The 23,627-nt window shown below is 45.2% G+C and overlaps 1 protein-coding gene across 9 annotated transcripts in view; it reads left to right on the top strand.

Moving 5' to 3' along the window:
• JAKMIP3 (Janus kinase and microtubule interacting protein 3) overlaps nucleotides 1-23,627 on the top strand; it is a 144,179-nt gene that overhangs the window by 71,200 nt on the left and 49,352 nt on the right. For 4 of the 9 annotated variants that reach the window (XR_014444631.1, XM_083149457.1, XM_083149458.1 and 1 more), the window contains exons 4-10: nucleotides 12,020-12,235; nucleotides 15,402-15,518; nucleotides 16,721-16,867; nucleotides 17,050-17,181; nucleotides 18,287-18,322; nucleotides 20,526-20,585; nucleotides 21,842-21,967. Coding sequence is in view for 8 of the 9 variants with exons in the window: in XM_083149457.1 (XP_083005583.1) it covers nucleotides 12,020-12,235; nucleotides 15,402-15,518; nucleotides 16,721-16,867; nucleotides 17,050-17,181; nucleotides 18,287-18,322; nucleotides 20,526-20,585; nucleotides 21,842-21,967 (834 nt within the window). In the remaining variant the exon portion in view is untranslated. The remainder of the gene's footprint in view (nucleotides 1-12,019; nucleotides 12,236-15,401; nucleotides 15,519-16,720; nucleotides 16,868-17,049; nucleotides 17,182-18,286; nucleotides 18,323-20,525; nucleotides 20,586-21,841; nucleotides 21,968-23,627) is intronic. The other 5 variants (XM_083149460.1, XM_083149459.1, XM_083149462.1 and 2 more) reach the window with 3 other exon arrangements.

Genomic DNA, 23,627 nt, shown 5'->3' with positions numbered 1-23,627 from the left:
ATGCGAAGGCAGTGAGTGAAGGATAGCTGTCGCTTGATGCTTGCAGGGAGAATGACACCCTTTGTGCGTTTGGGGTAATGCCATCTGCGTTTTTTGAGTGTTCCCCAGAAAACACACGCATTCCCCAGCCATCAGGAGGGAGGGCCACTGACGTCATCTGCAGCTTCCTTCTCCCCATGGCCTTTGCAGCACTGAGTGAGTCCTGGCTCTCTCAGCGCTGTGTGCAGGGGGAAATCATTCCACGGATACTTGCTCTCTGAGCTACGAACATTCACAGCTTAGCGAGTAGGTCTGAATCAGGCCCATGGACACAAGCAGTACTTCCAAATGTTCTTAGATGTTTCAGACTTGGGGACGGACGTAATGGCGCCCGAGTTCGGCCTCTGTGCCAGATTGCAGCTGAACTCAGCCATTTTTTTTTTAAAGGGGCAATCACTTATAAGGCAAAACCATGCCTTGTAAATTATTGTCCCTTTAAAAAACATCCAAGTTTTGGTCATACGTCATTAAATCCGGCCTATGGTTTTGTCTTTGACCAGGCTTCAATAGGTGGATATGTTTTTTAGGACACACATATGGAAAGCCTGCATTTGTCAGGCTTGCCTACCCTCCCGGAATTGCCGGAAGGCTCCCGAAAATCGGGTCCCCCTCCCAGCCCCCCGAGAAGGTGGGCAATCCTCCTGCATTGGGCAGGCAGTCCCTGCACACCCCTTCCCTGCTGCACAAAATTACCGGTTTTCGCGGGTCCGCAGGGAGGGGTGGGGCTAAAATTATACAAATCACGTCATTTCACAACATTTTCGCACCCCCCCCAATTTGCGGACCTGCAAAATACCGTATTTGACTGTCATGGGGGCGGGGCTTGATGACGCTTGCCCATCCCACCCCCCTGACATGCTGCTATCGGGTCTCCTCTCCGGGCTTCTCCTGGAGAGGAGAAAAAAAAAGTCAGCAAGTATGGCGTTTGTGTTTGCATTGCAGAGGTTATTGCTGAAGCACGTTGTTGTTACCAGATTATTAATAATTACATTTGCTTGTAACCACATCTGTGTTTTTTTTCCGAAACTCTGATTTCCCGTCATTCATCCTTATATGTTTCCTGTTTCTTACTCCTATTTTAATTAGCACATGCATAACACCTTCCATTTAAGAGTCACTGATAGTGGCTTGGTTAGTAACTGGCATTCCTCTGTTGCTATGGCTAATAGATTATGTTAGGGTGTGGTGCTTAAGCTTTGAAAGCATCCCCCCTTGTGTGCATGCTTTGAGAAAGATTCATGTCAAGCTCATAACAGTTCTTGGCGTTATTACTGGTTTATCTGATGGCCTAAAAGGAATTGTGGGGCAGATTTATTAAGCATGGGGAAGTGATAAAGTGGAAGGTGATAATACAGCAGCCAATCAGCTCCTGTCATATTTCCAACCCAGTCTCTAACTTGAAAGTTAACATCGCTGTCTGCTCGCAGGGTGATTGACACCCTGTGGCTTTTTGTGGGCAGTAACCCAGCCTTCTCTGGGAGTGCCCCAGGAGACGCAGGTGTTCCCTGGCCAATGGGAGGAAGGGCTGCAGACATCTCCTTCTCCCCATGCAATCAGGTCTGATTTTGGCCGCTCAACTCTATGAGGGGAAATACCACCAGTGACCACTTAATGGGCCAAATCACTATTTAACAGAGGGTGAACGCAATTATTGCAGGGACACTGATCTGTTTCAAACTTGCTTGATATGGAAAGAGGGAGCTGTGAGGACAGAGATTGGAGGTAGGAGCAGATAGGGACTGGGGGTGGGGTGGAGAGTTTGTGGGATAAAAACTGTCACAGCTCAAAGTGAAAGTACAGTACATTGCAGAAGCCATAATTTCATCTCAGGGAGAGGACAGCCAGCTAGAAGAAGCAGGGGGTGTGGCCGGCATCTGTAGCGGGGAATGGGGTGGAGTCGGAGGCGGGACTAACCCAATGAGACTCATTTGGGGGCATGGCCATTGCGATCGCATCATTGTGGCTACGCCCCCCCACTGTGAAATGCCGCTATACGATTTTCGTCATCATGACCCCGTACTCGTAGACCCAACCCAAGGGTGTTGAAGGAGGCTGGAGGGAATATGGGGAATTTGCCCACTTCCCGAGGGCCTGGAGAAGGATCAAATTTTCTGGATCCTCCCGGCCATTCCGGGAGGGTAAGCAAGAATGATATTGTGGGGGAAATTTACTAAGATGTGTATTCTACTGCACATGTGTTGCTATGGGCAACCAATCAGAATCTACTTCTTATTTATTTAGCAGCCTCTAGTAGAAATAATCTGATTGTTTCCCATAGCAACATCACATGTGAAGTAGATTACACATCTTAGTAAATTTCCCCCTATACGTTCAAATGTCAGCTTTTAGATTATAATGTTGTAAATTATGTTTTTTTTTCAAAAGTAGTTTTGTATAGATGTGCTTTCCAGTATACAGTGCAATAGGCATCCCAAAAAAAAGCTTAGCTGGATTCCCCCTACCCTGCCAAATTGAGAAGGAAAAGCAAAAAGCAGCCATGTCCACTTTACGTATTTATACGTATTTATGTCCTGTTCTGTAGCACAAGCTATTTTGCATGTGGCACAGTGCAGTGGTGTGCAGTGGGGTTAATAGCTCAGCCGGCACTAGCTAGAAGCAAAGTTACAGTTGCACACCATGGGGTGATTCAATACCATTTACTAAGCAGCGGTCTCCCTGCCGAATCCCCTCCGTATGCGAACACATCCCTGCCTCGCATGCAGCCGAAGGGGAGAGAAAAATCATTCAATGGTCGCCGACCAGTGAATGATATTTTCCCCTTTGAAAATAAAAGTCAGTCTGAACTTTTATTACCTTCAGTGTCCGTCGAAGATGGGGCGGGCGCTGACGTCCGTTGGTCCCCAGTGGGAATACACTGGGGGCCGATCACCGGTGAATCGGGCCCTATGGGTGGGATGTAAGGTATTCTAAATTTGGCGGCCCTGCAGGAGGACAGCCGTTGGGCAAATTTGTTCTCAAAATAGGCAAAACCATGCTGCATTGCAGGTGGGGCAGATGTTACATGTGCAGAGAGAATTAGATTTGGGTTTGGTGTCTTTGAACTGAAAAATCTAAATCGCAGTGTAAAGGTGCCCACACACGAATAGATATTGGGTTCAATTCAATGTCTATCCGATTTCCCTTTGAAATCCCGAACACCCCTGATTATGCCCACACACAGAACAACCAAGTAAATGATCAGAGGGTTAGATGGGTCATTTAATGACCCCCCTAATCCTGCAAACCACATCAGTGTCACATAATTCATCATGCCTATACACTGAACGATGTGGCCAAATCGTGCACAATGGCCGGTTCATCTTTCCGCCGGCTGAAGGGATCGGCAGACTCGATGTATGACCCGTGGGCACTTGCATTGGATTGTTTTCATGCTCACACATGGTAAGTTTTTAAACAATTGGTCGGAAATGGCCATATCATTTAAAAAATCTAACTGTGTGCGGGCACCTTAAGAATAGAGCAGAAAGAAACAAAATAACTCACACAAATCTAACTCTCTCTGCACATGTTACATCTGCCCCACCTGCAGTGCAACGGGTTGGGATCATATAGTCGACCACAGGAATTTTCGAATTTTAAGTTACATTTTAAGAATTGACTTAACAGTGGCATACTTGCCTACCCACCTGGAATGTGTGGGATGCCTCCAAAAATCAGGTGGCGAACCCAATACCCTGGAAAAGCAGGCAAGTCTCTGTGTGCCACCAGGCTGGACCGGCCCAGCACACCACTGGCGATACAGAATCGGGTTCAGTATGATTTCCTGAAAGTCGCGATCCCTCCCATCGGAATGCCAGCAGCAGTGGGCGGGGGCACAAATTTGCTTGCCACAAGGTTCTACTCCCACTCTATGGGGTTGTGGACCCCCATGAGGGAGAATAGACCCTGTGTGCTGGTATTCCAGCTGGCAGTAATGTCGGCAGTCGGGATCTTGGTGTCGGCATCCTGACTGCTGTTATCTCAACTGTTGGCATATTAACTACAACGCCTTTCAGTAGTTACAGTTTTTCATGTAAAAGTCATCAAGTAACATAATATGCAGGTGGAAAACTCAGTAACCCTCTCCCCATGACCTGCCGTTTTATCAGTGATTGACCAATGGTGAACAGAGTTCTATTTTCCATGATTTGGCTTATGGTTCCACAAGACGCAGCACTGGGTTAAGCTGGCCATACATCTACAGATGGATGTCAGATCTGGCTGGTTGGAACGAACACCTGGTAGTATCTAAATGACAGTTTTTGGCAGTTTTCCAGCATTTCAAAGCAAATGTGCAACTGTCATTTACTTTCATCCATTAGCAGGTTTTTGTTCTAACCAGACAATAAATCTGTACATCACTGGGTCTAACTTGTGACATCACTGGATCTAACTTGTGACATCAGGGTCATAATGGAGACTATACTAGAGTACATTAATCAGGGGGGCCTGGTGAAACCCCTTCGAGGGCCACATATATTACCCTGCAACCCAACACTGTGCCGGGTATGGGCCATTAGGTCGACACTGTCTATGTCGACAATCACTAGGTCGACTGCTATTGGTTGGCAGGCATTAGGTCAAGATTCGTTAGATCCACATGGTCAAAAAGTTGACACAAGCAAATGTTGACATGAAAAGGTCAACATGGTAAGGTGTCGTAATGAGTTTCACGGTCTTTGGTGTGTATGTCAACATAGGTTGACATACACCGTATAAGTGTACCGCATCCACTCGCCTGGCTCGCGCTCGCCATGCCCCGGGCACGGCGCCTCGCTGCGCTAGAAATACTATTTTATTATCCCTCCATGCCCACTGTATGAACAAATCGGTTCTAAAAATACTCATGTCGATCTTTATCCATGTCGATATTCCGCCCATGTCGACCTTTTAACCATGTCAACCTAATGCATTTCGACATTTTGCTCTTGTCGACCTAATGACTGTGAACCAGTCAGCGGTGCCCTTCCCCTCTCACCGTGGAAGACTACTAACCCTACACTCATTGCCCTAGTCTGCAGTGACCATTAGGATGGAGCGTCCCATATAATAACCTCCAGCTCACTGGTCCTTGTTCCTGCACAATGTGTTCACCCAGCGAGCGGCAGATCTCCTGTTATCCTGGCACGCTGTTTCTCTGCAGCATATTATATTCTATTTCATTATGTGCAGCTTTAAGCTGCTTAGTACTAAAACTTCACAGAGTGATCCCTGTGTGACCCCAAATCCATTTCATTTGCCTGAAACCGGATTTTATTAATCAGGGGATGCGCTGCATTGTGCGCATTGTCTAAGACCCAGCGCAGTGTCACTGTGATTACATTGATGCTTAATGAATACATTGCTAATAAATACACTGTACACGTTCTATTCCTCTCCGTCTAGTTATTTTCGGCTAATCCTCCTTTTTATACTTTCAAGGGATCAGGATTTTTAGGTTAAATCCTAGAAAGTAAGAAATGAGGGAAAGTATACTAAAGCCCCTAATATGTAAAGTAAGAGGGAAGCGCACAAAGCGATTTGCACTTGTTCACATTGGATTTGTTTCTGGATATAAGAGGAGCAGCTCCTACCTCTTTTGATGAGGGGGGCTGCCGCTGCCTGTGCCGTCTGCAGTAGGAGAAGAGGAGAGTCCCGGATAGTCTGGTGACAGCACCTGCACAGTGGATCTTGCAGGCACCGGGAACAGGGCATACAAATAACTGGCTGTGGGGAATGCACATGCGCAAGACTCTGGCTTCTATGGACTGCATCTGCTGCAGCCCATAGACGTCAGCTGGGGTGTCCGTTAGGCAGGGAGTGGCTTCCTACAGGGAGACAGCTCCCTGTTTATCACAGTCCGGTCTGGCAGTCCCAGAGGGAGGAAACACCTCCCAATGGGACTGCTTGTACTGTGGGTGAGTGCCAGGTACAGTAGCACTTCCAATAGTCACTGCCAGTCACAGTGTAGCCCTTACTTACCGACTTTCTGGCTGCCCAAGTGGGAAAATGCAGCCTCACCATGGGGGGGTTGCTTGGGTGCGTGAATTTGTGATCACATCATTGTGGTCCTGCCCCCTGCTATTCAATGATGTGATTCAGTGCGAATTGCATCATCAACCTCCCTGGACATCCCACTTTCAGAGATGGATGCGTGGAGGTCCGAAGGGTATCACTGGCTTCAGCAGACTTGCTTGTCCTTCCAGTGGGATGGGAGCACCATCTAATTTTCATGAGCCTCTCCACAAAGCTCCTGGGGAGAAGTATTCTGGAACCAGAGGTGTAAACACCAGTGGCTCTATAGTATTGATCAGCCTTACTATAGCGATGGCTGATCACCGCTGTTGTGCACATATGTAACCTCACCTTCTGGAGGGTATCAGCATCAGTGAGTAGTATGTATGGCCACAGCTGCAGGCAGGGGCGTAGCTAAGGGTTCATGGGCCCTGGTGCGAAAGGTCACCTTGGGGCCCCCCTACATACAACAAAATTAAAATCTCGGTCTGTTTATATTTTAATACATCATTGCCAAGGGGGGTTAATGTCCGTTGCCATGGGTTCTTGCTCGTTGCCAAGGGGTTAATATGTGTTGCCAGGGGTTATTGGATGTTGCCAAGTGGTTAAATTTTTTTTATCAGGGGTTAATGCTCGTTGCCAAGGGGGGTTTATTCCCGTTGCCAGGGGTTCTAGCTCGTTGCCAAGGGGTTAATACGTATGTGCCCACCCCAGCCACCCGCCCGTACGCTGCTGTTGCTGCCCCTGCCTTACCCTGCGCAGAGAGAGACAGACGCTAGAGTCATTTTTCACTTCCAGCGTCTCTGACAGGGAGCACAGCTCTGCAGCCGCGTTACCAGGAAGTTCAGAGCTGCGCTTCCTGTCAGACGCTAGAGGTGAATTATGACTTCTAGCGTCTGTCTCTGTGTGCAGGGGAAGGCAGGGGCAGCCGTAGCTGACTGGCTGGTGGCTGGAAACATAGGCGCACCGGCAGCTATTGCAGTGCTGCCGGCAGCCTAGTGAGAGCTGAGATGAGGACTCGGAGCGGAGGTATGACCTCTGAGTAACCAGGCCGGACAGTGGCGGGGGCTGGGCCCCCCTGGCTCAGGGGCCCGGTCGCAGGTGCGACCGCTGCGACCCCTGTAGCTACGCCACTGGCTGCATGTATTTATTATAGGTGGAGATTCTGACACCGCAAAGTGTCGACGTGCTCCATAAGAAAGCCGAGCTGCAGCGGCAGGTGGAGACACATATGGGACAGATCATGGTATGTGGATCAGGTCAACAGTGACAGAAGGTCGACACAAGCTTAAGGTTGACATTTACATGGTCAACACTCAGATTTTTAAGGATATCAATGCTCTCCAGCTGTCTTTATTTCTTATATAGTGCAGCAGATTCCGTTGCGCTTTACAATAGTAGACAGTGATAAAACAAACTGGGTAACAACAGACAGACTTGGGGGTTAGAGGGCCCTGCTGCAAGATTACAATCTATAGGGACGTAGGAGGGAAACACAAGGACAGGCACCAGTAATAGCATAGCAGTCCCACCAAGTTACAGGTCCAGAAGGGAAGCTATATAATACATAAGTGCCTCAGAGGGTTATGCGTGTAGAACTTAAATATGATAAGCTTGCCTGAAGACGTGAGTTTTCAGGGAACGCTTGAAAGTTTGGAGGCTAGTGGACAGTCTTATTAGTAGAGAGACCATCCTGACTGTTGTACTTTGCATACTGGATGAATGTTAGGCATAGTCAGTGATTTGCTGATACCTGGGCTACGCCATGTCACTTAATTACACCATTTTATTGCGGTTGGAATCTGTTGACAATAATGAATTCAACAAATGTTTTGTTAAAGTGTTAATATAAATAAAACCATTCATTGAAAGGCGTTGTACCTAGGGAAGCCAATCCCGGGGCATTTTTTCAATCCCGGGATTCGGGATTGAAAAATGCTCAATCCCGGGATTCCCGGGATTGGCTTTCCTAATAAAAAGACACCCTAGCTGCCCCACATTTACCTTCATTTGAGGGTGCAGCAGGGTTGCCAGGAGTTGTCCATGGTGCGGGCTGGCGTGCTGGCATGCTGGCTGGCTTCGCGCTGGCTGGGCGGGCGGGTAGGCTTGCTGGCTGGGCGGGCGAGTGGGCTTGCTGGGCGGGTTTATAGCTGGCTGGGCGGGCGGGTAGGCTTGCTGGCTGGGCGGGCGAGTGGGCTTGCTGGGCGGGTTCATAGCTGGCTGGGCGGGCGGGTTCATAGCTGGCTGGGCGGGCGGGCTTGCTGGCTGGGCGGGCGGCGCGGCATCACATTGCCGGGCGCGACCTCTGCCTGCGCAGCGTGACCTCTGATCTCGTCACGCTGCGCAGTGCTGCCGGGAGAAGTCGGGCAGCATCTGAGCGATGCTCAGACGCTACCCGGCATTAGACTGCGTTTTGGGGGCCAAATCCCGGGATCCTGCCAATCCCGATCCCGGGATTGGCCACCCTAGTTGTACCATTTTCTTAAAAATTTTAAACCTTAACTAGTGTACACTGCCCAGTTATTATCAGAACATACGCTGAAAATAGAAATAGAATGACTTAATAATATCCAGGGTCCTCGGGGAATTGAAGAAAATGTGACGCTGTATTCTGGTTTTCTACCTGTGTTTAACCATCAAAATGTACAGTACTCCATCACCAGACATGACAATGATTAAAGGAGCAACATTTGTCATCGTCCCCCCCCCCCTCCCCTTTTGCCCACCTCACCACCATCTGCTTTCTAAGAGTTTTTTCCTTCTTAATTGTTGGTTTGAACTGTGATACAGAAAACTGTGGATTGTTGCCAAACTGTAGGTAGGCATCACTGGCAGAATACATATAAGGCCCAATTCATACCTGTTTACCGTGCTGATTCCGAATGGTTTTCTGTCCCTACTGCACTGTGTTCATCAACATGGGGAGCAGCAAGTGCGGAATGGTTCCGCCAATATACAAAGTTATTTTGTTTTATGCTTTTTTTTTCCTCTCAACTCAGAATGAGTTAGACAGAAGGATCAGGAGGGGTTTGGACAAACAATAAAATACTCAGTTTTGATTGTTTTCCCTTCCCTCATTTATTGTCGATCAGCTCCAATGTACATTTATTATCCCTTTATTATTAAGGGATTTATTATCCCATTACCACTGCTGAGTCATTGTCCAATTCACTATGATGAACAGAGGTGGTTTAGGGAGTCACTCATAGATCTGACCGTTAAAATACTTTTTGAAATGGCTCCTGGAACCAGTATGAAGGGAATTGTTCTTCATCTAACTTTTAGGTCTATGCCTGATGGTCACAATACAGACATGGTGGCTTGACCGGTGGTAAATCTGAGCAAAAGCATAAGCTTATGAACATAGACAAAATGACCCACATGTGAGCACACCCCCCCCCCCCCAAAAAAAAAAATATATATATATATATTTTATATATATACAGGTTGAGTATCCCGTTTTCTGATATCCGTTATCCGAATTATTCCAAAAAACATGTTTTTTTCTGGAATAGTTCAAATTTATTCCCCCCCCCCCCGACCCTTTTTTTATACTTACCTAGTCCCCCGGCGTCCGTGGCGGCCCTTCAGCTTCATCTCCGGCGTCTCCAGCGGTCCCAGGAGTGCATTGCGCGAGTTCTCAGGCGCACCGGTGACGTCACCAGTACGCCTGGGAACTCACGGAATGCACTCCTGGGACCGCTGGAGACGTCGTAGATGAAGCTGAAGGCCTGCCGTGGATGCCGGAGGACTCCATGGACCCACCAGGGGACAAGTATGTAAAAAAAAAAAACATTCCAAAAACCGTAAAAATCCCTTATGCGGAATGCTCGTGGTCCCGAGCATTTCGGATAAGGGATACTCAACCTGTGTATATATATCATCAGCAATAATTGTCAAACTACACTGGAAGGTAGATGTATCACACCTATTAGGGGTGATGTATCAACTCTTTGATGACTGAAGCTGATTGGTTGCTTTTGGTAAATTGCTTATAGCAACCAATAGCTTAACTTTCATTTATTTAGCTCAGTCTATAAATTAACAGTTGAAATGTGCTTTGCTACTTAGGACAACATCTAACTTTTGATACAGTACATCTACCCCCCACCCCACCCCCCGCACACACACACACACACACACTTGAGAAATAAAGTGGAGAAGCAACTAATCAGCTCCTGCTTTATTGAAGGTTTGTCAGATCTCCCACTGTCCTTCGAGATCTGCTAGCTTGTCCTGAATGCTGATTGGCTGGACCTTTTCAAATTCCAACGGATCTAGACAGTAATCATCCAGTTTAGCCATCCACCTTATATCCAGACAAGGTCGGAGGAACAGTAAGCTATGCATGTCTTGCAACTCTACTAGAGACCCACCCGTCAACCCATGACCTTTATGATCCATTCCAGTCAGGATTCAGGAGAAGACATACTGTAGCACAGAAACAGCTCTGGTATGTGTGCTCAATGATCCTCTCTGCAGCATTTGACACCGTTGACCATGGGATTCTAATTGACCGCCTGAAAAATTTCTGTGGTCTGGGTGGCACAGTCCTTAGCTGGTTCAAATCATTTCTCGCTGGCAGGTCACAGAGTTTCATCGGGAGTATACTCTTCACCACCAGTGCCGGTGTCTTGTGGTGTCCCACAGGGTTATATACTCTCTCCCATGCTTTTTGCAGTATACATGCTACCACTGGGTGACATAATCAGACGTCATGGCCTGGTCTACCACTGCTATGCAGATGATACACAACTGTACCTGTCCTTTGCTCCAGGCACTGATAACACAATAACAACCTTAAATGGCTGCCTAGCTGAGCTCCAGGAGTGGATGAGTGCCAGTTGGCTGAGAGTGAACCCAGATAAAACATAAGTCCTGATGATAAACCACAGGACCAGATGGCAGCATAGCCAACTGACAGGTCTTATGCTACGGGGCACAGCACTAAAAAACTCTGATCATGTGCGGAATCTTGGTGTGGTCCTGGATAGTGGCCTGACACTTAAACATCAGGTGTCAGCCACAATCAAATCCTAATTCTATCATCTAAGAAATATAGCCAGAATCAAGTACTTAATTCCCTCAGAAGACCTGCCTAAAGTCATACATGCATTTATATCATCACGACTAGACTACTGCAATGCTCTCTACCTGGATCTTCCAGCAAAAGAATTGCACCGCTTGCAGAGGGTACAAAATGCAGCCGCCAGACTATTAACTAACCATCCCCGCTCCTGCCACATAGCTCCCATTCTCTACTCCCTTCACTGGCTACCTGTAAAATGGCGAATAGTTTTCAAGATTGGCTTACTCACTTTCAAGGCCCTACATGACCAGGGCCCAAGGTACCTGCAGCAGCTGCTGATTCCTTACTGTCCTACTCGATTACTACGATCCACTGAAGAAGGACTACTAACAGTACCCAGAATTTCCATGAATTCATCTGGGGGTTGAGCTTTCAACTTTGTTGCTCCAACTCTATGGAACTCTCTTACTTGCACAGGGCGAGAAGCGCACACTGTAGAATCCGTTAAAAATAGACTAAAAACATACCTATTTACTCAAGCATTTTAATGATATCTACTGTTAAGCTTGTTTTGTATTTTGAGCTGTAAAGACAATGGTGAAGCACTTTGAGTCCTATTGGGAGAAAAGTGCTATATAAATATCATTATTATTATTATTATTATTATTATTATTACATAGTAATATGCAGTCTGTGGGCCAGATTCTCTAAGCTTCAAAATGGATAAAATGGAGAGTGATAAACAGCCAGCCAATCAGCGCTCCTGTCTGACATTTTTCAAACACAGTCTGTGACATGGCAGGTAGGAGCTGATTGGCTGGCTGCTTATCACTCTCCCTTTTATCACTTTTGAAGCTTAGAGAATCTGGCCCTATAAGAGGCTTCACAGAACACTAAGACCACCCAGCACAGTCATAAGCGACCCGAAAAGTGACGTTTCTTTTGTTCTCCTTGTAGATGGATGAAATTAAATTTAAAGACAGATCAGTCTACATGCTGGAGAAAGAGTTAGGTGTGCAAGCCGGGCATGCTCAAAGACTGCAACTCCAAAAGGAAGCTTTAGACGAACAACTTATCCAGTTCAAAGAATCTGACCGCCATCTTGGCAGCCCAAAGAGAGAACTTCCTAATGCAAGTGGTGCAGGAGAAGCTTCAGATCATTCTGGGAGCCCTGTAAGAATATTTTACGCTGGCTAAGAATCCATGAAGCTGATAAAGCAGACGTGCCCTTGGTTGCTTACTAGCCATGCCGTTCTCTGTAGTGTAATGGCCTCTTTAAGTCTCACTTAGTTCTCATTTTAACGTTGGACGCAATTTAAAAAAGCAATTCATAAAATTTACTAATTATTTTTGTTTCAAGAATTCTCATGAGTATGTTGTAGTCCGTCATTTTCTATATATTTATTTGTTTATTTCTTTTTTTGTACATGCAAATGTACATAGTATCCAAGTGATCAAAATGAAATCATACATATCTTGGGCCGGATTTAATGACGCCAAAGACTGGCAACCGTGAGAGATCCCGGCCAACCTCGAATTTTTTTTTTTTAAGGGGCAATCACTTACAAGCAAAACCATACCTTGTAAGCAGTGGCGGCTCCAGAGGTGGGGCTGCAGTACAGTTCAAAATTCAAATAGGAGAGACACTCCAACTGCCATTCCAAACTGACTTACTGGCAGTGGGTGTGACTCCCTTATTTGAATTTTGAACTGTGCTGCAGCTCCCCCTCTGGAGCCACCATTGTTTGTAAGGGATTGCCCCTTTAAAAAAAAAAAGTGAGTTTGGCCGTCATCCCACACCGCTGCCGGACTCGGGTGGCAGTACATTCTGCCCCTTATCTTTTTTTAATTTAAGAATGCTTTTTTCCTATCCCTTGTTATTTGCAGAAGGCTGCAAACTATATTAAAAAAATATATAATTTGGCCATAGTTAATTGACAAAAACTTCTTGCCGTAAACAGGAAAAGCAACTGTTACAGATGGCGAACACATTTTATTTAATCTAAGCAATTATTTAATTTAACTGAAAAATCTTTTACGCTAAAACAGGTTACCCTACACAGTGTCGCTTACGCAGGCACATTGATGAGAAATACTATTTCCTGACATTTATGTGATGTGTATTTCTTAACCTGGCCATATATTTATATATATAATTGATGCTACATGCGTGAACAAAACATTGCAGATTAATCCTAATTGCTTTTCTGTAGCTGGAACATGCTTTGAGTGAGACTACTAGGATATATTTACTAAGGAACAGTTTGTCAAAGCCACCAAAAGTCAGTGGTTTTGACCAATCAGTTTAAATCAGCAACAGAAATAAATGCTAAACAAATCTGGTTGATGATCTGAGACTTCGACAAACTGCACGTTAGTAAATATGTACCCTAAGTGCTTATATATTGCTGTCAGTGGATTCCATTTTTAACAGCTGAAAGCTAGAAGAAGATCTATTGATTTGCAGAGAAGTCTCCCATACTTTTGACGCCAGGTGAGGGCCGCAGCACGATACAAAATTCAAAGAGCCACAACCACTGCCACCAACTGCCATTCCAAAATAACTCAATGACAGTTGATGTTGCTCCCCTGTTTGAGTTTTGGAGTGTGCCGCAGCCCCTTCTCTAGAGCAGCCACTGGACAGTTCTGAACTAGATTATGGATTGTGCGATTATGTGCGCAGAGTGGGAGGAGGCTGTGGGTCATTGCCATTGGACTGGGGCATAAAGGGTCCACTGGGGGAATGAAGTGGTAGAAGAACATGATTGTAGGTGTGACCATCTGCCACAAAGGCTTAGATAACCACTAGAAAGTGCATGGTCTTGGCCCCTTGATAAATACTGCTGTGTAATGTGCCAGATTAATACCAGGAATGCACTGTAGAAAATACACCAGGGCCATGTAACATGTATATTTCATAATTCAAGTGCACAATCTGGAACCTGAATTCTAGAGGAGGAGGTGGGCAACAACTGGGGGTTTTCCCTATACACCTGTGGGGCAATCCAGTCATGGGTAGGATCATTACTGCAACAGGAGGCAACTGCTTGCAAGAGATGCCTCCTGCTACATTACCATACAGCACTATCACTGCTGATTCCTTCCAAGCAGCAGCTATAGCCACTACATTGATATCTGTGTTACCCCTCTTGCACACCTCCCAACTGTCCAGAGTTTCAAGGGACAGTCACTTTTTTTTTGGGGGGGGGGGGAATGGCCTGAGTCTCACCCAGGGCCAGAAGTGTACTGCATTGAAGGGAGGCAGTTGAGAGTACCAATACAAAGGGGGCGTGGCCTGCAGCTCACAAAGCGCTGTCCATGGCCCCCAGTGTCAAAACAAGGGCGTGGCACTGTTGTAATGCACACAAAGCCACACCCCCTTTGTATGATGCCACGCCCTTTATTTGGGAGCGCTCTGTCATGCGCTTGAATCCTGATACCCGACCCCATGAAGTTGTGAGGTATACCCTTGTGTGTATGCAGTGTAAAACAAATGTATTCCTGTATTTTTCGCAGATTTCACATTTCTAAAATGTAAATTGTTGTGTCGTCCTTCTCCTAAGTCAATGTTCAAAGTGGAATCCATTATAATTACAGTGGCTCTGTCTCTCAAATCATGCTTATCTTTACTATCTCTTCTAAGCTTTAGTATCATGCGCTTTGCTTATTTATTTCGCTAAATAAGTTTAAATGAAATCGAAGGCACTTTGTTATTTTGGCACTGTCAAGCCGCGGAGTCGCCAGCTGTCATCGTGCTGCTTTATTTTGTTTTCTTTACATCACCGAGCTAAACAACCTGATTATTCGGGTTGTTGACCCAAAGTCTCTCCTGTACCAGTTGTATGATGGAATCAGATACAGTTATAAAGCTGCATTTTGGAGTCGGTCTACCACCGTTGGGATAAAGGGTGTGCCACCGCCTAGCAATATCTAGCAAACGCATAACCAACACCGGTTTTATGATATTCGTGTCTGTTGGGTCCAGTTGTCATTAGAGGCAGCTGTATTTGATCTTAAAATCATTTTGCTGTTGCAGAATAGAAAAGTCTTTGGGTGAGTAACGCGGCAAAGATATGGACATTATTTAAAGCAGAAGAAAGAGTTTCCTTTATAGACATCAGTAACTAATGGTTTAATGTTTTATTTGATGTCTGTGGCTTCTTTGTGCTTTCATCGACCTCCCCTTTCCCCCTAGTGTCCTCATTTTTCATATGCTCCACTTTTACTTTAAAGGTCCGATTCTTGGTGGATGTCAGAGAGTTCTGGGGATTCTCTCGCACTGAATGTGCTTATCAATAGTTTTCAATGTCCAGTTATTTGCAGTGGATCTTTGTTTCAGGAACAGTTGGAAGAAAAGGATGCGCGCCGATTCCAACTAAAAATTGCAGAATTAAGTGCAATTATCCGGAAATTAGAAGACCGCAATGCTTTGCTGTCTGAAGAGAGGAACGAACTGGTATGTATGTTACTGTATTGGGTCTCTGTGTTTAAGTACTTTCACTGACTTGCATAGTATGTAGTCCGTGGTGGAACATGTAGGTGGTGAGTCCAAGTTCACAATATGCAAAACGGCAGTGGGTGACAGGGTGAGGCAGAGGGTGACAGAGAGAGGTAGGGGGAGGTAGAGTGTCACAGGGAAAAACACTGGGTGACAGGAAGAGGGTGACAGGGGCAGCAGTGGGCCCCTTAGTCCTCAGGGCCCGGTGCACTGCACCTGCTGCACAAATGGTAGTTCCGCCTCTGTATCTAGTAATGCATATTGTGATTGAGATATATGGAACTGAAGTGATGGCAACTAAGTTGTCTACTTTCCTGTTGGCCAGGACGGCCTCTAACAATCTTCATGAAACTGCTTATCTTTCCCTTCCTTAGCTCCTTCTATTATTTTATAAATATGTTATAACTAGAATTTGATTGGTTGTACCAGGCCACACCCCCACTTGCCCGATTTCGAAGGCATGATAAATTTCCCCCTTATATTGGGTGTACTGTCGACGTGTTGTACTGTATTGTACAATCCACACCTATACTCATTTGTACGACTTTATGTGTGTTGAGTGTTCAGTGAATTGTCTGTTCATATTACTATATTAAGGGATTGGAGCATGTGGTTTCACCAGTTTTGAAGTGAGTGGACAACATTAATGCCAGAGGTTCCCAAACTGGGTGCTGTCCCATTGGGCACTTGTAGAGGGGCCTCGGGTTGATGGTCCAGAGCCAATTAAAATGATTTTAGGTCAACGTAAATAGGCAAAACCTGTGCTTGTGACTTCCAATCCAATCATAAAATATGTGGACAAACAGATGCAAATCCTGTCCCTCAAAACATAACTGAACCTTAGGAGGGCATATAGTATTAACGCAATAAAAAGTCTAGTAACCACTCCTGTAGTCATTAAGAGAGTTGGGATGGTAACATCAGCACAGAGCATTTTAGGAGATATATGGTCCATTTTATGGGAGACTGGGACCTGTCTACGTGTGTAATTATGGAGCATGCTTTGCTATAATGTGAAGTGAGCAGTGGGAATAAGCACTGCAGGAAGCTGCAGTGTGGGAGATTTGCAGTAGAAAGAGCAGGGTCTCCAGACAGCACAAAGTGACCAAACAACTGCCTATTACTTTCTTTTTAAAAATGACAATCGTTTTATGTTCCAGGTAAAACGTTTAAGAGAAGCAGAGAGTCAATATAAGCCTATCCTGGACAAAAACAAACGGCTCAGTCGGAAGAATGAGGAATTGTCCCATTCATTACGACGTTTGTCCAACAAGTTAAAGTTTTTAACACAAGAAAACATAGAAATGGTGAGTAGTTCATGTACCGTAACACTGGCACGTCACACACTATTCCATATCATTACAGAAAATTCCCTTTCTGCGGATTTTACGTGTTCATCCTAAAAGAGAGAACACAAATGTAATTTTACAAATAAATCATATTTTCATGTATAACGGTTTTGTATTTTATCCAATTTTAACTTATTTAGAGGCAAAAGGTTGGGACCATTAGAAGACCAAGCTCCTTGAATGACCTGGACCGAAGTCGTGACGAGAGAGAAATTGACTTTCTAAGGCTACAAATTAGTGAACAACAAATAATTATTGACGAACTATCCAAGGTAAGCCGGACGATGAACATAGCTCCAGGCTCAGACAAATGTGAGGACACAGATCCTCGAAACCTTTCGTAGTTATGAATTCCGAGCTAATTTACTTGATCATCAGGGTTGTTACCTAATTTGTATTAAATGTAAACGATTCCTGTGAAAGAGCTGATAGCAAAATTAGTTGCACACTCACAATGCCTAGTAAGGTACAGCATATAATTTGGGGTTGCTTAACTATTAAATACAAATACTTTGGTAAAATGACCATTGCACTGAGAAAAATAATTATTTTAGCAAATACAGGGTAAAATTATGTCATATGTTTGCATTGTTGTTCAGCCAAGTCATTGAAGGCTTCTCTAGTATTTCATGGCATTTAAAACACCAGGTGGCGCCGTTCTAATGGTATCAGTAGACTACAGTGTACAGTATTCCAAAGAACATAATTATTGATCGTGCCACTTATATAGTGAATCCTGGGCTAAATGCCCATTGCAACTTAACACACCCTCTGTCAGCAGCATACTACATTGCATTATCCTTATCAGGAAACAGCAGAAACATGGGGGATGGGACATACAGAGGTTTCGGCCGAGCGGGATATGGAGATTGAGCTGATACATTTCATAGAGACATGTATACATTCAGACTTTATGACCATTCCCTTTCCTGTGACTGCTTGTCTGTCACTATAAAGCCCTGTACACATGCATCAATTTTTTTCCGATTTTCAATTAGATTATGCTTATAGAAGCAAAATCGAATCGAATCCTAAACGAAATCGAATGGTTTTTGTGTCACTTTCGATCTGCATTCGATTCGATGCACGCTCCCATTTTCACAAAATCGAACAGAAAAATCTACTGTTCAGCCAAGGAAATATGGAATTCGATCTAGTAAATCGAATGTGTACAATGTACCATGAATGTATATCGAATTCGATATCTAATGCAAAAGTACAGGTCTAATGCCAAATCGAATGGCAAGATCTAATGCCATATCTAATAAAAAATTGAATCTAACATCGAATCAAAAGCAAATCGATGTGTGTACAAGGACACTGTTTTAAATCCATTCTCATCACTTCTAAAAATGAAACCTCATATTTTTCTTTTAGACATTGGAAACTGCCGGTTATGTCAAGAGCGTCATTGTAAGTATCAATGTTATGTGATGTGGGCTTAAAATCTGCACAGTTAAATAGTTTTTTATCTAGATTATGTTAAATTGATATATACCGGAGGTGGGCCAGCTCTTGTCACAGGTAATCAGGTGTTACCCCGTGCCTTCTGTAACAGAATTGATACAAAAGTTTATAGGAAGTGGCCCTTATTCTGGTTCACTCGCAAAGGCAAATTCCTTCCCAAATGGACAAAACCATGTGCACTGCAGGTGGGGCAGATGTAACATGTGCAGAGAGAATTAGATTTGGGTGGGATTTTACTTCAAAGTGAGATCTATATTGCAGTGTAAAAATAAAGCAGACAGTATTTACCCTGCACAGAAACAAAATACCTCACCCAAATCTCTGTACATGTTACATCTGCCCCCCCCCCCCCCCCTGCAGTGCACATGGTTTTGTCCATTTGAGAAGGAATGAGTGAGTGAACCAGAATAAGGGCCTTTCTGCATTGTTGAGTCCTGTTTGAATGCCCGTTTTATAGAAGATGTATACCTGTAACCTCATATTAGTCATTTAGTGATTCGTCTAGAGTAGCTCCTATGACATCTGCTCTGAAGATGACTTTGACAGGTGCTTCCTTTGCAACTTGGGAAAGACTGATCAGATTTCCAGCAGCTGGACAGCTTTCATGTTGTGTTGGTTTGCCAAACACCAGGTAGACAAACAGTTCTATATGTGACCTTAAATAAACTTAGTGACCATCACTGAACTCAGAGCACTAAACATACAAGTCTTCCTGCTGCAGATCACCTGAAGATAATAACTAGTGTAACAGGCTGATTCTGAAACAAATAATACAAATCAAGTAACTGTGTGTCCGGAACAAACCATGTGACAATACAACAAGGGGTGCAAATACATTATTACTTTGGCATGCTCGGTAAATACTGGCTGCTTTGCGTGTAGCCCAGAAATCATACTTGACAAAAATTGGGTGGAGCTCCTGGCCATTTTAGCCCTGCCCCCGCTTTAAAATGCCTGGTTTCTCAGCACTGCCATTTACATTTGCGTTTAGACACACCCCTATCACATCTAAATCGCTGGATACAGATGCCGCCCAGCTGAGTGGGACGCGTGAGCGGGATGCTTGAGCGAGTGAGACGTTCGTGCGTCCCCACCTCCGCCGTCCGCCAGAAACATCACCATGGCAAGCTGGCAGTATGGCTGAGGGCCTCCATCTGTAACTTACATCTGCCCCTCCTGTGCTGTTACATGGCGCTACCCATGTGCAAAGTTACTTGTTTGGTTATTTGCTTTGCCCCTGAGCGCCAACTCTCGGGTACATTTACTAAATGTTGAAAACTGGGGATGTTTTCCATAGCAACCAATCAAATTCTAGCTATCCTTCCTTCTATTGCTTCCTAGAAAATGATAGACAGAATTTGATTGGTTGCTATGGGAAACACCCTCACTTTGGACTTTTAGAAACTTTATTAAATTGATGCCTCAGGGACGCAGGGCCGGTGCAAGGCACCGGAGCGCCCCAGGCGAGGGGGGGGGGCGCCCCGGTGCCTACGGGGGGGGGGGGGGTACCTGCGGCACTGTGTGACCTGGCGGCGGGGTCCCTGCAGTGATGCGCGCAATCCGGCAGCCAGGCGGCGGCGCGGGAAGCGCTGATGGGTTTGAAAACTCGCCACACGCTGATTGGCTGAATCTCAGCCAATCAGCATGCGGAATGTTTTCAAACCCAGCAGCGCTTCCCGCGCCGCCGCCTGGCTGCCGGATAGCGCGCATCACTGCAGGGACCCCGCCGCCAGATCACACAGTGCCGCAGGTACCCGGCACGGACACCCCTGCAGCCTCCATGCCTAGATTTGCCTAGTGGTGGCGCCGGTCCTGCAGGGACGACATTGAGCTTTTGGCTGTCTCCATTTCTCTGTGCCATGCTCTTGCCTTTATTTTCATGCCCTTTTGGGTTTTGGTTTCAGAACAGATCTTCTCCGTAAATAACTAGAATGACCCTTATAATGTACAAAACGCAGAGTCGCAAATATTTGGCCAAAGCTGACGTTCGGTAGTTATTCTTCCTGAAAAATCCTTTGTTCCTTTTTCCATTTAGTTCAGGAATAAAAACATTAATACATCTGAAAGCACCCAGCAAAGAGACTCTTATATTTCTCATGCCAGCCTTACATTGGAAAATGTCTCCTGACTCAATCAATTCTATCCGCAGGACCGAGAAAAGCTTTTAAGATTTAGGAAGCAGCGGAAAAAAATGACAAAACTCCCTAAGGTAAAATCCTTTTCCATTTTTATTGTTGAGAGTTTTGTGTTCAGAACAAATGGTTTGAAACAAATCTTCCGGTCTCTGCTAAGTGCGAGTTCCAAGCACATTGCGTGCAGTGGCGCACCAGATGCTAGTAGTGTATTTTATTCTGTTGTCAACCTTATACATGTGTGACACATGTAACTGTCCAGTCATTTACTTTACTGTATGATGTTGCACAAGGCACCCCAATGGGTTTAAAATGAGATGGGCCACATACCTGCCGTACCCTATTGTAATGCCATAACACCCATATTAGTTACCAGCCCTTCAATATGACGGAACAACATAACAGTAATGTCAGCCGCCTGAAAGGAGCAACACTTGAATTGTTCCATCGGGTGCCCTCTAGTGGCCGCCAGCATGTATAACATTCTACTAAATATATTTATTTGTTTTATTAAAACAGAACAGCTATATAGTAGCAGTTATCATTTTCAAAATCACCTTGTAGCCTCATCTGTAGCAGATGTCCACTTCAGGGCTAGATTAACAATGGAATGAAAGGAGCTACAGCTCCAGGACTCCAGATAAAAAAGGCCCAATATCAATTTAATTTCTAGTTGTATCACATAATTAGGCCATTTCTTTTTAGGGAGACAGTGGGGCTGATATTGTAAAGGTGCTCATACACTAGTAAGATTTATCTTCAGATCTGGCTGGTTGGAACAAAAACATGGTTATGGATGAGTGACAGTTTGGCAGTTTTCCAGCATTTCCAAGCAAATGGTCAACTGTCATTTGCTCTCATCCATAACCAGGATTTTGTTCCAACCAAACAGATCAGAAGATAAATCTGCATGTGTATGGCCACCTTAACACCTACATGGCTCTAGCCACACCAGCACACCATTGACCACACCCACACATTACTGGCCACGCCCACACAGCACTAGTCACACTCTTTCAGTATATACCATTTTGAGGTGTATATGCAAGTGGACTTTTATTCCGGAGCTGCTCCATTCTCTAGATGCATCTTTGCATACTGAATTTAAAGCTGAAAGTATCGGGCAGTCCATACCTTTGCTAGTGATCCATTGCTTACTTAGTACTAAACAGTAGAAATATCTTTACTTACTCCTTTAAAGGATACAGTACCTGTCCACTGTTCATTACAATTCCCATGTAAACTTCCTGGCAATGAAGAAAACTTTCCTTTATGCACAGAAATGGTTTGATACAGTATCATTCAGTCTCCGTTTTGGCTTTCTGCTTTGTAGCCGGTTGTGGAAACATTTTTCGGGTACGACGAAGAAGCATCTCTGGATTCCGATGGTTCTTCAATCTCCTATCAAACGGACCGGACAGACCGCACGCCCTGCACTCCTGATGAGGATGTGGAAGAGGTAAAGTCATGTAATTTAGGGCGAGATGTACTAAGCCTTGAAAAGTGATAACATGGAGAGTGATAAACCACCAAGGAGACCTGGAAAACGTGCACTGATGGGGGTCCTTGTGGACCGAGGTTGAGAACCACTGATCTAGACCACTGGTTCCCAATCTCGACCCTCACGTTATCCCAACAGGTCATGCTTTCAGAATTTCTGTTTGTGGAAGCAGGTGGTATAATTACTGACCCGTTTACCTGATTAAGGTTATCCACATACCATGACCTGCTTGTGAAACACCCCAGCTCTAAGTGAAATTACCTTTACTGTTTATATGTACTGTACATAAGGAAGGAGAGAGAGAGAGAGAGAGAGAGAGAAGAGAGAGAGAGATAATGTATTCTTAAAAAAAACGGTACTCTTTACTTAGAAGGGCGCCCACGATTTTGATCGTGGGCATCGTTAGTAAAAAATCTTGGGCATCTCGGGCATTGAATGCACTAAAAAATCAGGTGCGATCAACCGACGAGATGCCCGAGATTTCCCATAGGGAACAATGTTAAATGTCTCAATTGACCCAATTTTCCTGTTCAATGCCTCAATTGACCCGGTTTTTCCATAGGAAACAATGTTAAATGGGCCACAGAGGCCAAATAGGCACCCTGAAGTGTATAATGGCCACCCGAATTGTTAACGCCACCCCACGATCAACGTCAACCCGATGCGTGGCGAGCGCAGCGAACCCGCGAGGGGCGGCGGTACGCGTCCTACGACCTTTTCATACCCCCACTATCCACGTCGGCGTGGAGTTGAGAATAGAAAGTGTGGCGAGCGCAGCGAGCCACCGAGCCCGAAGCGTGGCGAGCGCAGCGAGCCCCGCGAGGGTACACGGACAGCTGTGAAGCCCGCGAGGGGACGCGGATACCTGTGAAGGTATCCACGTCCCCTCGCGGGGCTCGCTGCGCTCGCCACGCTTCGGGTTGCCGTTGATCGTGGGGTGGCGTTAACAATTCGGGTGGCCATTATTCACTTCAGGGTGCCTATTTGGGCTCTGTGGCCCATTTAAGATTGTTTCCTATGGAAAAATTGGGTCAATTGAGGCATTAAACAGGAAAATCATGTCAATTGAGACATTTAACATTGTTCCCTATGGGAAATCTCGGGCATCTCGTCTGTCGCATCGCACCTGATTTTTTAGTGCATTCAATGCCCGAGATGGCCGAGATGGGCGCCCTTCTAAGTAAAGAGTACCAAAAAAACATTATTAATATTATAAAATCATAAAATTCCACTTATTGTGTCACAAGTACTAAAAAGATCAACCAATGAATTAACTTTATTAGCATTTAGGAGGTTATTCTGGTTGACTCACAACACTGAGAATTTCTCAGCTTTGCAAGTCAACTAAACGCTGAACGCCACCAGCACAATGCCCCCCCCCCCCCCCCTCGCACGAAGAATATCCCTGCATGAATGTGAATGGAAGTTTTGCATAAACATCCATTCACAGCCTTGTGTGCGGGGCTGAAATTATTCGATGGTCACCGACCACCAATGATTTCTAAAGTGTTCGCACATCTAAGTCACTGTCTGGTGACTCAGATTTGCGGTGCCCTTGTACGTGAACTGGGTGGGCAGCTGACATAAAACCAAAGTTCATAAAACCAAAAACGTTGGA

The sequence above is a fragment of the Crinia signifera genome, chromosome 6 (assembly GCF_055691185.1).
Source record: "Crinia signifera chromosome 6, ASM5569118v1, whole genome shotgun sequence".
In the NCBI taxonomy this organism is placed as follows: Eukaryota; Metazoa; Chordata; class Amphibia; order Anura; family Myobatrachidae; genus Crinia; species Crinia signifera.
This window is presented reverse-complemented; position numbering and strand designations above follow the sequence as displayed.